The sequence below is a fragment of the Odontesthes bonariensis genome, chromosome 16, assembly GCF_027942865.1.
Source record: "Odontesthes bonariensis isolate fOdoBon6 chromosome 16, fOdoBon6.hap1, whole genome shotgun sequence".
In the NCBI taxonomy this organism is placed as follows: Eukaryota; Metazoa; Chordata; class Actinopteri; order Atheriniformes; family Atherinopsidae; genus Odontesthes; species Odontesthes bonariensis.
This window is the reverse complement of record NC_134521.1, coordinates 21,834,554-21,848,949: the sequence shown is the minus strand read 5'-3', so window position 1 is coordinate 21,848,949 and position 14,396 is coordinate 21,834,554. Positions and strand designations below refer to the sequence as shown.

Sequence of the window (14,396 nt, the reverse complement as noted above, 5' to 3'; positions counted from 1 at the left end):
CTCTGCTGAGATGACAGCATCGCAGGATGTAAGTATGCAGCCACAGGGAAACTTTAAATGATCCCGTTCAGTGTGAAATTTCAGTGAGGGAGAGCGACAAAAAACCCGAAATAAATAGCTCAACAATTTCTGGGATTAACCAGTTTTTAAAGAAAAATTGTCGAACTATGTGATGTTATCGTCTAAACTTATATAAAGTAGGAATGAGAAGAAATACCTGCTGGTTACTGGTACGATTTATAGCTTGATCGGTAACAAAAATGTCTTTGGTCTGGAAGACATTTTCCACCCAAAGCTAGTCATTTATAATACCTGTACAGGTAATGATGAGCATTGAGCTTGGCTAAAAATGTGGTCAATGAAAAACCAAAGGCAGAGATGCTCTTAAATGTGTGTATTTTAGTGCTCATCTCCAAATTGACACCAAAAGCAGCAGTGCTCTGATGCACGTTTAAATGATGATACAAGTAAAACTTTGAATAAATACGTCAATGCATGGAAACCGAAGCACTTGATTTTAGTTCATAGAAATTAAAATAACTCTAAAAAATCTTCTCGCTTTTAAAACAAGTCGATCATTTTCCAGATCCTCAGTTGTCACGGATGTAAAAAGACAACAAAGAGCGAAAGGTTTATGAACAGAAAGGGCAAATAAAGAAGAAACAGACATCTAATAAAATGTGTAAAATATTTGGGATGTGAAATGTAAAACGAGCAAATAAAAAGGCTCAGAAAAATATTCTTAAATATCTTAAATACAAACATCATAAGAAAATAGCTGCCTTGAACTGAAATGTGATCTCCATAAAAAATGTTTGACTCATATTGTCCTTTGGTTCTGGGTTGTTTTTCCCCCTCCTTTAAATCACAGAAACTAAATAATACATCTTTCAGCAGAGAGTCTAATGCCAAAGCTAAGCCCATGTCCCTCCAGTAATTTAAAACACTGAAGCTCTGGGTCTCTATGCACAAAATATGCCAACTTCACTGGGTCAATCTACATATAGATAGAAAATCCTATCAGAATATTTGAAGAAGACAGAAATTGGCATCATGCAGCAGCACAATATTCAGATAGTAAGCAGCAATCTTTTCCTCATCAGAGAAGCTGAACTTAATGCCACGTCGGAATCATTCCGGAACAAATTAACACGAGGCTTTTTGTGATCAACTCATAAAAACATGCAGACACGTTTGGTTGAGGCAAGCATAGATATGAAATATACGAACTGACACGACAGAATAATTAATGTCTTTACAGACGCGGGTTTCGGCGGGGGTTCAGTTTGCTCAGGGGAGAAAACGCCCTCGTGAGACAAAGAGGCAGATACTTGAAAGCAAAATGAAAACAACAAAGCTGTACCAGAAGGAGCAGTCAGCGCACACAGCTGGGACAACAAACAGAGGAACAGTCTGTGGACGACAGACTGTTCAAATCATGCAGACAGGTTCCTTAATGTGTGCAGTGAGTGCACAAATGGATTCTGCAGAGTAACACGAGTTGGATCAACAAAGGACCCGCAGGTAGAGTAGAGGAAGAGTTTAAGCAAACTCTTTAGCTTGGCCTTGAACACAGAAAAAAGTCATATATCCAGCTGACTGCTGACCCCTACTGGATTCTTCACTTGTGACAAAACTGGCTGGGAGCAGCGGCTGCGATAATTACAAACTCTCAAATATCTACAGAAAGGAAAAATAAACTTGCACACTAAGGCTGAAGACGCCCCACAAAAAGATACAGAGGATTCACCTCTAATTGTATCATGCATCAAAACAGAAATGGGGCCAATCCCAGCATGCATTTAGTGAAAGTGAGAGAACAACGGCTAATTTATTTAAAGTGACTAAACCATTCAATTTTATCCCCGAATGTAAATACATATCCATCAACACTGAAGGCAAGGAAGAGGTCTGTCCCATTTTAAAGGCACTCCAGGGATGTCAGCATTGTGCATTCAAAAAGCTGCAGCAGAATCAAATATTTTCTCTATTTTAGCTCCTTATGAAACCCAAAACACTGGACAACACTTCAGCAAGATTCATCAGACGCTCCTAAAATGTGTTATCAAAGCGGCGGGCCTGCTAAGATCACCCTGAATATGTCTTCGTGTTTATGTTATCAGACTTAATAGCTTTAACTCTTGGAAGTTCTTCAAAAAAATATGCACGCCCGACGATCGGATGTGTTTACCGTGTAGTCGAAGAGCAGAAACACGACAGCAACATTTCCTCCGACGAGTCGAGGATCTGAAATCCTAGTCAATCGTTTTGGCTCCGAAAATAACAGCTTTGATGGTAATAAGCGAATCAGATCTGGGCCTCACCTACAGCTTGTGCATGTCATCCTCAAAGAAAGCAAAAATAATAATCTGATCTTAAAGTATTACAGAGCACAATGGAAATATTCATTGCACACACCAAGGCTAAGCAAAGACAGTCAGAAATGCAGCTCAGCCAAGGTGAGAGCACCTCCTCAGATAGAAGCTTTGAGCCATTTGTCCGCTGTGAAGACAGCAAATCTCAAACATCTGAGGTCAGGCTGTGTTTCACAGGCACGTTCAAGAATCTTTAAAACAACAACCGTCTGTCTGATGTGAAGAAGAAAAAGAATTCTGCTTGACCTCATTTGAAGTAGGTGCGAGTCGTACTTCTGTCTTTACAAACAGAATCTCTTTCTTTTCCCAAGGCTGCAGGGAAATGACTAGAAACTGGGGTGAGTTTGTGTTCAAAGCTTCTTCCACAGCATGACAGACATCGGTGCTGCTGTAATTTAAACAGATATCTCCACCAAACTCCTGCAACCCCAACGGTGCAACACATGCTGCATCAGTCCTGCTCCAGCTTCAGATACTTTCATCGCTTTGGATGCACCCGATTAGATTTCACATCAATGCAGTAAAGACATTTTCAAAAAGCACGACGACTGTACCTGAATTGTGCCAAAATCCACATTTTCGTAGTGGAAGTGAGCGCACTCTGCCAGTTTCGGGAAGTGGCCCTTGGTGAAGCAGAGCCTGGAAACGTAACACACACACGCACAGTTTATTTAGCACTTGGTCAGTAGTGTGTGACAAGTTCAGGAGAAGCGAGGGCAATGTGAAAAGAAGGAGTGAGAGGTGGAGGAGGGTATGGAAATAGAAGAAGCTCAAGCAGGAAAAAGGAGGCAGTGGAGACGTGATCTGAGAGGAGTGTTTGCTGCTCACTTCTTAACATTCTTGACCTTCATGCTGGCCGTACTGCTGCTGCTCGAGCGCATGAGGGGCTCCGTCCTCAGCTCGGGGATCTCTGCGCTTCTTGCCTAAAAACCACAAGCACACACACACACACACACACAAATATCAGGGATACGGATGACACATACAAATAAATCTCTGGCACTGTTCTACAGACGCTCTGCGGCAACAGTCATGGACCCAACAGGATTCAAACGCCAGCCATATTCAAGCGCAACTCGTATCGTTCACAGCACCGACTGCTTCGTTTAGTGAAATGGTGTGTGAGAGACCACACCAGTTTCAGTGATGCTGTTTATTCAGATCAATGTCAGGACAATGGTTTAATCAGGAAGCTGAAAAAGTTAAGTTCATAACACAAACGTGTGCCAATCAATCAGCCAGGGAATAGAGGTTGCACTGGAAAAGCAATGAGGCCTTTTATGTGTATTGTGTAACAGGTGCTGGAATGAATATACGTCCGCAGTTCTTGTTAGATGAAGCTGTGGCTCACAGGACAATCTCATGACACGATGAGTACCAGCAACCATGTACTTCCAGCTCATCCCTTCTTTAAAATCGCTTTTTAGCTCTTTCTCAGTTGTTTATAAGATTAACTTGTCCGAAGCCCGACTTGCGACCACACAAACAGGGACTGGAGCCACAGAGCGGCTCCTTACGTCAGTTTTATACCCAATAATAAGGAACTGTACTTCACTAGGCTTGCTTTGTGACAATTTCTAACTGTTCCTATGTTCTAAAGTTGCATTCTTAAGGCCGAGTATTACCACAGTATTAAACAGGGCATCTGTAGCTGGGGTTTCCACTGCGGGTGACTTGCATCTAGAAGACTTGATTGAGAAAAGCTGAATGGAACGGTCAGACATCTGTACAGTCATGTCATTGAGAATGCTTGCTTCATTTAGTTCAAATTTAGACTGAGAATATAAGGCAGACGTGGTGAGCAAAAAGTGAGCGTAATTCATTGTGATGCTTGCAGATTTGATCAGTGGAATGTATTCGCTGCGGACGAAAGCTTTGGAAAGAAAGATTAAGGAACAGCAGCAGGAAAAAAGAAAATTGCAACACAACTGTGAGCCAAGTAAAAGAAAACTTAAAAAAGAGGTTTCCAGTCGTCAGCCTTTGCCTCCACAGAGCGTGTCGCAGTAAAGGTGCTAGGCAGATGAGGTCAGCTCTGACTTCCTGCACCTCCTCTGTCCGAGTTTAACCGCACCAGGCTGACAGAGATGACAGCGGCTGTTTAGCCACAGCACTGATTTCATGTGTTTATATCCATGGCAGATGCAAGGATTTTTAACATTTTTTTTATTAAAACCTACTTCCTGCTCAAAGGCAGTGCTTAAGTGTTAAAACTTAGCACGTTCTGCTCATCCTATATAGCCAGGAGTAAAACAGATGCATACAAAATTCAAGGTAAATAATCCTTGAAGGACTTTTAACCTTCACGTCTCTGACAGACATAAGACATTGGAATATTATATTTACAACTTCTGAGAGCATGAATTAAGAGTGAAAGCAGAAAAAAAAAAAAAAAACAATCTGTGATATGATCACATCTGTCCTGAGAAAATACTCTGCAGCTCAGCTCATCGTCATCATGCAGGGATTTCGGAACGCTTTGTTTTCAACACAGAATATAATCCATCCCCCACAATGCAACAGGGCGTTGGTGTGACAGCTTACGATAAGTTGCTTAGTGCTTCCCCTCACCTCAGACATGCATAATGCAAAGCGGCCCCTCTCATATCAAGTATTGAACAAAGAGCAGCAGACTTTCAGTATCAAAAAGCTCCACCTCTGTGATCAATATTCATCGGCTTGGTGAGATTGTTGTTTCTCTGTCTCTACGTTGCCCGATCGAAGGGAGCACTCGCGATAGGGCTCCAACCACGCGCCGACCGCGGGTGGCTCGGCACGTTACCATGGCGACGGCCTCATTTTCACTGCGCTGTTGATGCAGGATGTAATACCCGCACCAAAAAAATGAAATAAAATTTAAAAAAAAAACAGTGGGAGAGGAAATAATGAATGATGCTTTCTGGTGAATGGAAGCGATGTGAGAGACGAGTACACAGACAGCAGAGTTCGAAGAAGCAGGGTGGTGTTCAGACGCCAACAGTCACCTGCATTAATCATGAATGCGCCATGGTGTTTCGGGAGCTGAGAAGATGCATCTCACGAACCCGCCGGCCGAGAGGCAGACACTGTGACAGACGGCGAGCGGGCAGATCAGGATCTGACACGGTTTGGTTGACCTGGAACCATGATGCAATTCAGTTCCAGAATATTTTACAAAACAAATAGTCAGCGTGCTGCAAACACAGTCGATGCCGATGAAACGCGTCCTTTCTCCTGCAGATTGCACACATTAGTTACCTTGTGTGTTAAAAGATTGCCAAAAAGTCCATTAACTGAGATTCCAAACTGGGTCTTACTGAGAAAAGAGATTATATTGTGTCTGTGTTTTATTTTGCATCTTTCATGCTCGCACTGCAGCCCAGACATTTTCTAGACATGTTCAGAGGCTGAGCGCGAATCTTCATATCACGCGCCCCGGATCACCTGCGGAGATTTTCCACCCAGCAGAAAATGAGCGGTGCACCCGTGTATGAGTACAGCAGCATGGTGTGTTCTGATAAATGCTGCCGCTTCATTCTCTTTTCTACCCGCCTGCATCTTTGTTCCTTACAACGTATCAATACTGGGGATACATCCAAGTCTACGTGGCATTGATATTGACAAAAACAAACACGACTGAGCATCGTGTGCCACTCTTGACTTGCTGTATATGAAACACTTTGTGCGTCCTGCCTCCTTTGCTCAAGCATTGCTCGTGGTTTAGAACTGTTCTCCATCAGTCAGTCGCCTGCATAAACCCTGTGTTTGCTTTTCTTTTCGTATCCTGGGAGGACCTGGCATCTCTGCTCCTCTTGTTAATATGCGAACCCTGAAATGGACTCGCTTTTTAACGCACCGTTACCAATAACCTGCGAGCAGGAGTCATCTGGCTGCACGACGTTTGCTCAACAGGGGACTGTGTGGATGCATGAGTGATGTTTCTGATGAAAAATACACATGGAAACGAGGTGTGCCTCACCATGGCACTGATGGTCTCCTCCCAGTCAGGTCTATCTCTGGGATGGATATAAGCGAGTTCAGGCACGATGTCGTCGTCCTCCAGGTGACGTCCAGGCCTCAGACTCCTATAAGCAACACACAGAGTTCCTATTATTATGAATATTTATAATAATAATAATAATAATAAATTCATGTTGGGATACTGTTCATAAAAAGTACAATAAACAATGCAAAGAACCAACAGTAAAAAAGGAAAAGAAAGGAAATATATATCAGTCACATATTAACATTAAATGACTCATTAACTTGTGTGTGTATATATATATATATATATATATATATATATATATATATATATATATCAACTTATCAAGTAATTTATTTAGAGATCAAGATCATGAATCAAATGTCTAAAGATACAAGCAAGTAACTCCCAATTCAAGACAATATTTGTTTTTAAATGTCAAAATCTGCCTTAGGGCCAAACCCTCAAAGGAGAGCATTTGTTGCTGGTTTTGGTTGTAGACGTAAAACTGTGAACTGATCACCTATGCATTTTGTTACTAATGATTACACAAAACAAATAATGTAATCTAAGCCTTTATTTTTTTTTCCATTTTCAATTTAAAAGTAAAGAAATTCACAAACAGACAAAACAACGATAAGAATAATCAGCAGTTTGAGACATGATGAATATCATTTACATGCAACATGTTACAAAGCATCTTAATAAAAAGACAGATAGATAGTAAAGATACACACACACACACACAATATCTCAAGCATGATTTTAACTATTAACCACATGAGTCTAACAAGACAGAGAAAAATGAGAGCAGCAAAGAGCTTCAGAGAGGATACGACCATCTGCAGCAGAGAGCAAATGCTGAAACATCGACTCTGAGATTATTGGATTTAAGGGTAACTCGTTCAAGATTCAGGAAAGAAAAGTTCAGTAATGAGTCGTTCCCTGTACTCATTACTCTTCCAAATCACTTTACACTGCTGCTCAGTGAACCTTCTTCATCGTGCCGTCAAAATACAACCTTTTTCTTCGGTTTAACAATTCCACGGAAGCCCAGAGTTACACAAACATTGGAGGGTTATATCTGTACTAGAATAGTTTCTAGTTAGCATTTACCATCCAAAGGAGAAACTCAGTTAAGACTAGGGCTGTCACGGTTACCGGTGTACACGGTAACCGCGCTAAAATATTTTGACGGTGAGATAACCTTCTGAATTTCAAAACACGGTGTTATCTCGGTGGGTTACCTTACCGCACACCGTTACACCGCAGTGGTGTAGTCTACCTTTTTGAGGTGGGTATACTGTATAGTTGGCCAGTCATAGGCCCATGGTACCAAACTAGGGGTCGGGACTCGGGACCAATAGTAGCCCCTTAATGCACGCCGTACCTCCAGTGGCGCGTTGTAATAGTCATTGAAAAGTTAAGTACCATAGTACTACAATACTATGACATAACACAGGGCTTTTAATATTGCACTACGACTTGGTCATTGCCATTCCAGTAACAGCACATTTATAATGCTGTCTAAACGTGTTAAGGGACAAACATGTTTGATGGGTCGCAGCTTTGCACTTACCTGCCCCTTGCATGCATGAGGGACAGGATGAGGGACATCATAAACTCACTTTGATTGTGTGCTGTGTATATCAGTGGCAATGGGACTCCCTGTGGCACTTAATCTTTGTACTCATCCCTCATAGAGCGAGACCTAACAGAGTGATTGTTTTAAAGCAGCAGAACACCATCACATCTTGAGAGAGGCTGTTATATATATATATATATACATACATACATACACAAGGGCTGTCAGAATTAATTAATTGTAATATATATATATGTGTATTACATTCGTTTATATATGTAATATACATAAAAAAAATATATATATATATAAACACATCCATTTTAGTTTTCCACCTTCCACTCCTATAGGGGGCGCTGTTGTGCGTTAGAGAATCACCGCTTTCAACTAATACAAAGAAGAAGAGTTTCTATGGGACGTTATTGTCAAAACACTGATAGTGAATCCCTGGGAGATTGATTGACTGCCGCAATTTCCGAATGAATGCTATTCTGAAGTGTTGTCGTTGTACTGTTAAATTATAACAAGGCTTCCATGAGAAGTGGTAGTTGATGAAACGTGGCTGTGCTATTCTAAAAATTGAAAAACGAATTTTAAGTGGGTAGCCTACACGGAGCATTTTAGGTGGGTATACGGAAATCCCCCCAAAAAAAGAGGTGGGTATACGCCGTATACCTGCATTCAACGTAGACTACACCACTGTTACACCGGGAGAGCTTTCATTTCCCTAATACTCCCACGGTTACACTGTATTACACTGTTACTGCGCTAAATACTTTGCATTTCAAAACATAATGTTATCTAGGTGTGTTACTAGAGCTCTACACCGCACACGTGACACTTTCGAACGTTCGCGGGCGCCACTAGTCCGAGGTTCTTTTCTCACACTCTCTCACTTTAAGCATGGCAGCAGAAGAAGGAAGCCGCGATGGTACCATTTTTCCACCTTCTAAGCGTTCAAAATCGGAAGTGTGGTCCTACTTTGGATATTTCAAAAACTCTGAGGGGCAACTGGTGGAGGACGGTGCCCCCGTGTGTAAGACATGCCGGCGGAAGGTATCCGCGAAAGGGAGCAACACATCCAATTTGATCACTCACCTACGAGACCATCACCCGCAGCTGCACAGCCAGTGCAAGGTATATTTGTTATATTAACACATAGTTTTAGCTGAAATGCTCGAAATAACTTTTGCCTTCGGGTAAAGGGGAAATGTAGGCCTACAGGAAAAGACATGGGAAAAAGGTATTGTTGAGCAAATCTGAAGTTTTATTGTAAAGTAGTGCTAAATGTATTCTTCAGGGTCTAAGCTTTCAAATGCACTGTTCCTTTGTTTATTACACCACGTGTATTATAAATGATTGCGCAATGTAAGACAACGTTGTTGTTCGAGGTCTTCGGATCGGTACCTGGTCACCTTAATGTTAACACTAAAAAAAATAAAAAATTACCGAGATAATATCGTAAACCGTGGTAATTTTGGTCACAATAACCGTGAGCCGAAAATTTCACACCGTGACACCCCTAGTTAAGACTATGAAACATTAAGATTATTGCACAAACAGTAATTGCTGTAATGACAACAAACTGTAGAACAATTCTTGCACAAGGAAGACACCGACACGTTCAACGTCCACCAAAAATAATGCAAGGTAAGCAAACAAGGTAATGACCACAAACAAGCGAAGACTAAGCCAAACGCCCAGTGAACTTTGTGCTCTGAAAACATTACGAATGCTTTAAAACCCGAGAAGTCGTCAAAATAACACAGAAAAGAAAGGACGGGCTGTCAGTGAGAAAAGAAGTTCTTCGTCCAGAGCGTGCGATAAGTTAAAATCGGCACTATTCTGGGAAACTGAATGAGATCCGATGATGTGACAGCTGACATTCAGTCTCCAAGAGATACTCCGCTCGTGGAGGGCGCCGCCGCTGCTGTCGAACAGTCAATGCAAATCGATATTTAGGAAATAAAGGAGACATAATGTCAGGAAGTCTACATGAAACGCTTTGGTTTAAAAATACAACAGAAAGACAGTCAGGCCATCAGGGATCGGGCCGCGGGGGCAACGGTCTAAGCAGAGATCCGCCAACCTCACTCTCCCCAGTCACCTCCTCAAGCTCTTCCGAGAGGGGGCGCCGAGTCGTTCCCAAGCCAACCGAGAGATACATCTCCAGCAGGTTCCGGGTCTGCCCCGAGGCCTCCTCTCAGTGGGACATACCCAAGGCTTCTCTCTAAGGGTGAGCCCAGCGACCCTTTAAAGGAGGCTCATTTCCACCACCTGTATTCGTGATCTCACTCTTTTGGTCCCTACTCACAACTCGTGACCATCGGTGAAGGTTGGAACGTCGACGGACTGGTGCAACGCCCACATCACTGCAGACAGTCCAACATTTCCTTCTTCCACCCTAAATTTCCACCTCTTCTCACACCGACATGTTTCAGGGCATGGAGTACCCGGCTTACTCCACCCGTCTCTTCCTCGTGGGTCTTCCTTTTTCTTTTTGAGCTCAGCAGTCACTCAATAACCCTTGAATTACATTATTACCATATAAAAAAAAAAGCTTACAGTAAACAGCCTGAGATAGCCGAGCAATCACAGCCCAAACTACCAGTCACCAAACTGACTGTCAATTTTATTCTCCAGGACTTCGTCTGCAGCTCGGCTGCTGATCGCTCTTTTAGTCACAATCTCACTGCGAGTGATGCAATTGAACAGGCCCGAGCTGTTAAATCAACTCACCACAGAACATTATTGCCAACCATTAGGTTTATGCTCCATCCAAAATTCCCATCGTAATTCCTGATTTTGTTCATAATATGTCACCTTTAGGACCGTCTCCTGCCAGTGGTTCCAGTAGGAAAAGCTACTTTTCTACCACAGGAAGGCATATAGGGCTTTAAGTGTCCATCTGTAGCTATTTACAATTAGCCACACTATTAGGAAGTTTGTTTTGAATAAAAAAAAAAAAAAAAAAAAAAAAAAAAATCAAAAGAACAATTACGTTTTACAATCAAGGATCCCTTTTGATCACTTGTCAAATTTGAGACGGCAGAAGAAGAAAAATGGTGTGCATGCTCTCTACTTTCTTGTTTAAATATCATTTATCAGCTTAGTTATGGTGTGAGCTACTTCTTGGAGGAAGTTGCCAACCAGCATAGTGAGAAACAAGCTAAAGACGTACAAACAAACTTCCAAAGGGAATTCAAAACAAGTGGAGTTCAGACAACTATGAATGTTTTCACAGCTCGGCAGATTTATCTGGGGACTTTCACCTCCCACGCTCTCCTCTCCTCCAACATTACACCCAAATTAGAGCCTCTATCCCCCACTTCTCTCTGCTTACCTCCAGGCTAGCTGTGGGATGAATTGCTCAGTTTGGAGCCACTTTAAAAATCATTTGTTTTAAAGATTCATGATCAACTCCTGCCCTGTGACAGCTTCCCATCTGAGAGCGGCCCAAGCTGCCTGGAAGTGTGAACTCATGCGGAATCTAAGGGATAACTGGTGGGGCACTGCTATTCAAAAAAAAAAAAAAAAATAGACTTTCAGAGTTCACAGCAGTGTTCGGAGATTCCTATTAGAAACGCTTTGTAAACATTTGCTCAGTGCCCTCACGTGCTTTTATACAGTGACAAATCCATTTTGTTTGTTCAAATAATTCTTTATGACCAGAGAAATTATGAGCTGTCTTGTAAACATCCTACACCATAAAGGCGACAGACTGAGGCAAACATCTGATCATAAAGCCGTCTATCCTGCAGCAGAAAGCTGTCTTGTCATCAACAACTTGTGAAAAGGAGTCCAGAGTTCCTGACGTCCCACAGCCACACTCATCCTAATGACATGCTTCCAGGCACCACTTACCGGGGAGAGTTGAGAACTAGTGACACAGCGTGAGCCACTTTCAGACAGCGTCACCCTCCCAGAATTCCCAGCATCTCTTGATGAGGAGACATGTCAGCAAACAGAAAACTGCTCTTTCTACAAGCCCGGCTCAAGGTCTTTGCTCATCTCCAGCAGCCTTCTGCCCCTGCTCTCTGTCCACCCTCAGCACAACCGGATGAAAGAGGGACCAAACCGGAGACTTCGCCCTGTATCCATTAGCTCGTAGCCTTCTGTTCTGACTTTTCACCCTCCAAATTTGTAAAATGACAACAAGAGAACCTCGCAGTTTCACTCGACTTTCGCTCTGAAATGAAAGCAGTGAATCCCTGTCCCAATTGGTCTTCAACCACCACTCCCTACCACTGAATGTATGACTCAACACGGCCAATAATTCTAGGTTTACATCATCGACCAGTGTGGAAGCCAAGGAGTGATTGCGAGACCCCTCGCAGGAGTTGGGGATTTGAAAAGTCTGACGTAATGAACAAACCAGTAAAAAACCTGAATCAGTATTCAGAGTAAGCGACAGCTATTTGACAGGTAGCGTGTTCCAACATCTTGGGAGAATTTGCCGCAGTTTGGCTTGTTGCTCCGCTGGCTGAATTAAGGATGCCTCCTTGACAGCTTTGAGTGATGGATAAGAATCTTACACATCAGAGGTACTCCTGGAACTCAGAGCTCAGCCGAACTCCACTCTACCCGTTTCCTCACTGGACTTTTATAATGAATGAGTCTAGAACGGCAGATGAAAGTTAAACTCAACCCTTTCATATGTGAACGATGAAAATATCTCATGTTAGAAGCTTTCGTTTCTGAACGACTGTTGGTTTTTATAGAAAAAGATCATTTTTTTTAATTATTTTTTTTTTAAAGACACAAAATCCACCGAGGTGATGAGAAATGAATCAACACAGCAACACTGTGATCACTGTTTATGAAAGCATCTCTGCAGAGCATAGCATGCTTTCTGTAGTGGACTGAACACACATGGAAACGGGCCACTTTTAGCACTGCCAATGATACCCTCCAGAGAATATTATGGCACTGGTCTGATGACAGAGATACCCACTGAGTGGGGGACTGAAAGCTGAGGAAAAGTGCATCGCTCTCTGCCTTTTGTTACATATTGATATTTATGGTCTTTCATCCACAAATAGTCACCTTCAGAATTCCCCAAAATCTGTGTTTTGGTCCTAAGAAATAAAAAATGTCCCAAAAGTGACTAAAAGATAGCAATTGATAGTATACACTGCAGTTTCTTTTATGATAAAATGACAGCAGTAGCAAATCTGTGACAGATGTAGGTCAAAGGAAAGGCCAGTAAAGCAAAGTTCAGGAAGCTGCCGCGATGCAACCGAGTTTCCATGAGCTGCTTTCGAGGCCAAGGCTTGGACTGGAGGAATATTCAGTAAACACAAATCAACGTGCGGCCTGAAGAGACAACAGCATGCAAGTTAAAATAAATAAAACCACAATCAGGGAGGGTTTAAGTAAGTTCAGTTTTTTTTCCTTCTTTTTAAACATATCGGCACACTTACATGAGCTCAAATTTCACGACCACCTGCTTAATATCGGAGAGCATATGAGTGTGTCTGTGAGTGTCTGATGCCGGGATATGAGCAAGAGAATCCTTTGGGCCCAGCGGGTTGTGGAATGCAAACTTTGTGGCCATCAGATGGGGATCTGGGGAGTTTGGAGGCTGGGTGAAGACCTCAGACTCCTTCCTAAGTCTTGAAGAATAACAGCCTTTTGCGTAACTGTAGTCTCGTGTTACTGCCAATGTTACTCCCTTATCAGGCTTTGTATTTGGGCTTCCTCTTCCCTCGCTGCTCTGACACAACTCGTCTCTCTCCCTCCACGAGTGTCTGATAAAGTAGTGCGGCAGATTTTATCTCGGATTTTCCAAACTGTTAAATTTCACGGCGGCTTCCTGCCTTTGTCCTCAGTCAGCAGCGCTAAATCCAGTCCGATGGCTGCTTTTTAAATCCATTTTGATTTTGATTCATTTCCTGCATTATTTTACAACTATTTACTAACACTAAAAAGTGAAATCCAAAGACAAAATAGAAGCAAAAAATAAAGGCAAATTAAGCCATCGTCTGGTTGCTTTGGTTAGAATCGAATGTTTTGTTGAATGTTGAAGGTTATTTTGACTGCTTACGGGAGTCAAAACAACATCTCGGGGAACGTGACGGAAGCAGTTGTTGTCGCAGAATAATCCGTCTTAACAAGCTGTAGAAAGGAGAAGGTTGTAGCCGACAGCCGTTTACTATCATGACAAACATGAAGAGATGTGAAATTCTTAGCCGAAGCCTGGTTTATTATCCTCAGCTTTGAATGATGCCGACTACCTTTTAGTCAAAGGCAGCTCAAATGAAGCCGAGATGCCATTTTTTAAGTTTTCTTCTTGTAAATTCATCAACTTCTTCTTAATGTCACACTGCGAACGTATATATTGTAACGTGCACCGCGTCACTGTTTTAATTTGACCACTGAAGTGAGGATTTAACGTGTTAAGTCATCCGTCTCATCGTTAAACGGCCACACAGTAAAGCTGTCAACGTCAGTCCTTTAACAACCTTTTCCCCCC

General features: G+C 42.3%; 1 protein-coding gene across 6 annotated transcripts in view; it reads right to left on the bottom strand.

The window, feature by feature from the left end:
• The window catches only part of arhgap32b (Rho GTPase activating protein 32b), a 110,488-nt gene that overhangs the window by 57,331 nt on the left and 38,761 nt on the right, over nucleotides 1-14,396 (bottom strand). For all 6 annotated transcript variants that reach the window (XM_075486586.1, XM_075486588.1, XM_075486589.1 and 3 more), the window contains exons 3-5: nucleotides 6,331-6,436; nucleotides 3,204-3,298; nucleotides 2,930-3,014 (exon numbers count right to left, since the gene is read on the bottom strand). In XM_075486586.1, the coding sequence (XP_075342701.1) occupies nucleotides 2,930-3,014; nucleotides 3,204-3,298; nucleotides 6,331-6,436 (286 nt within the window). The remainder of the gene's footprint in view (nucleotides 1-2,929; nucleotides 3,015-3,203; nucleotides 3,299-6,330; nucleotides 6,437-14,396) is intronic.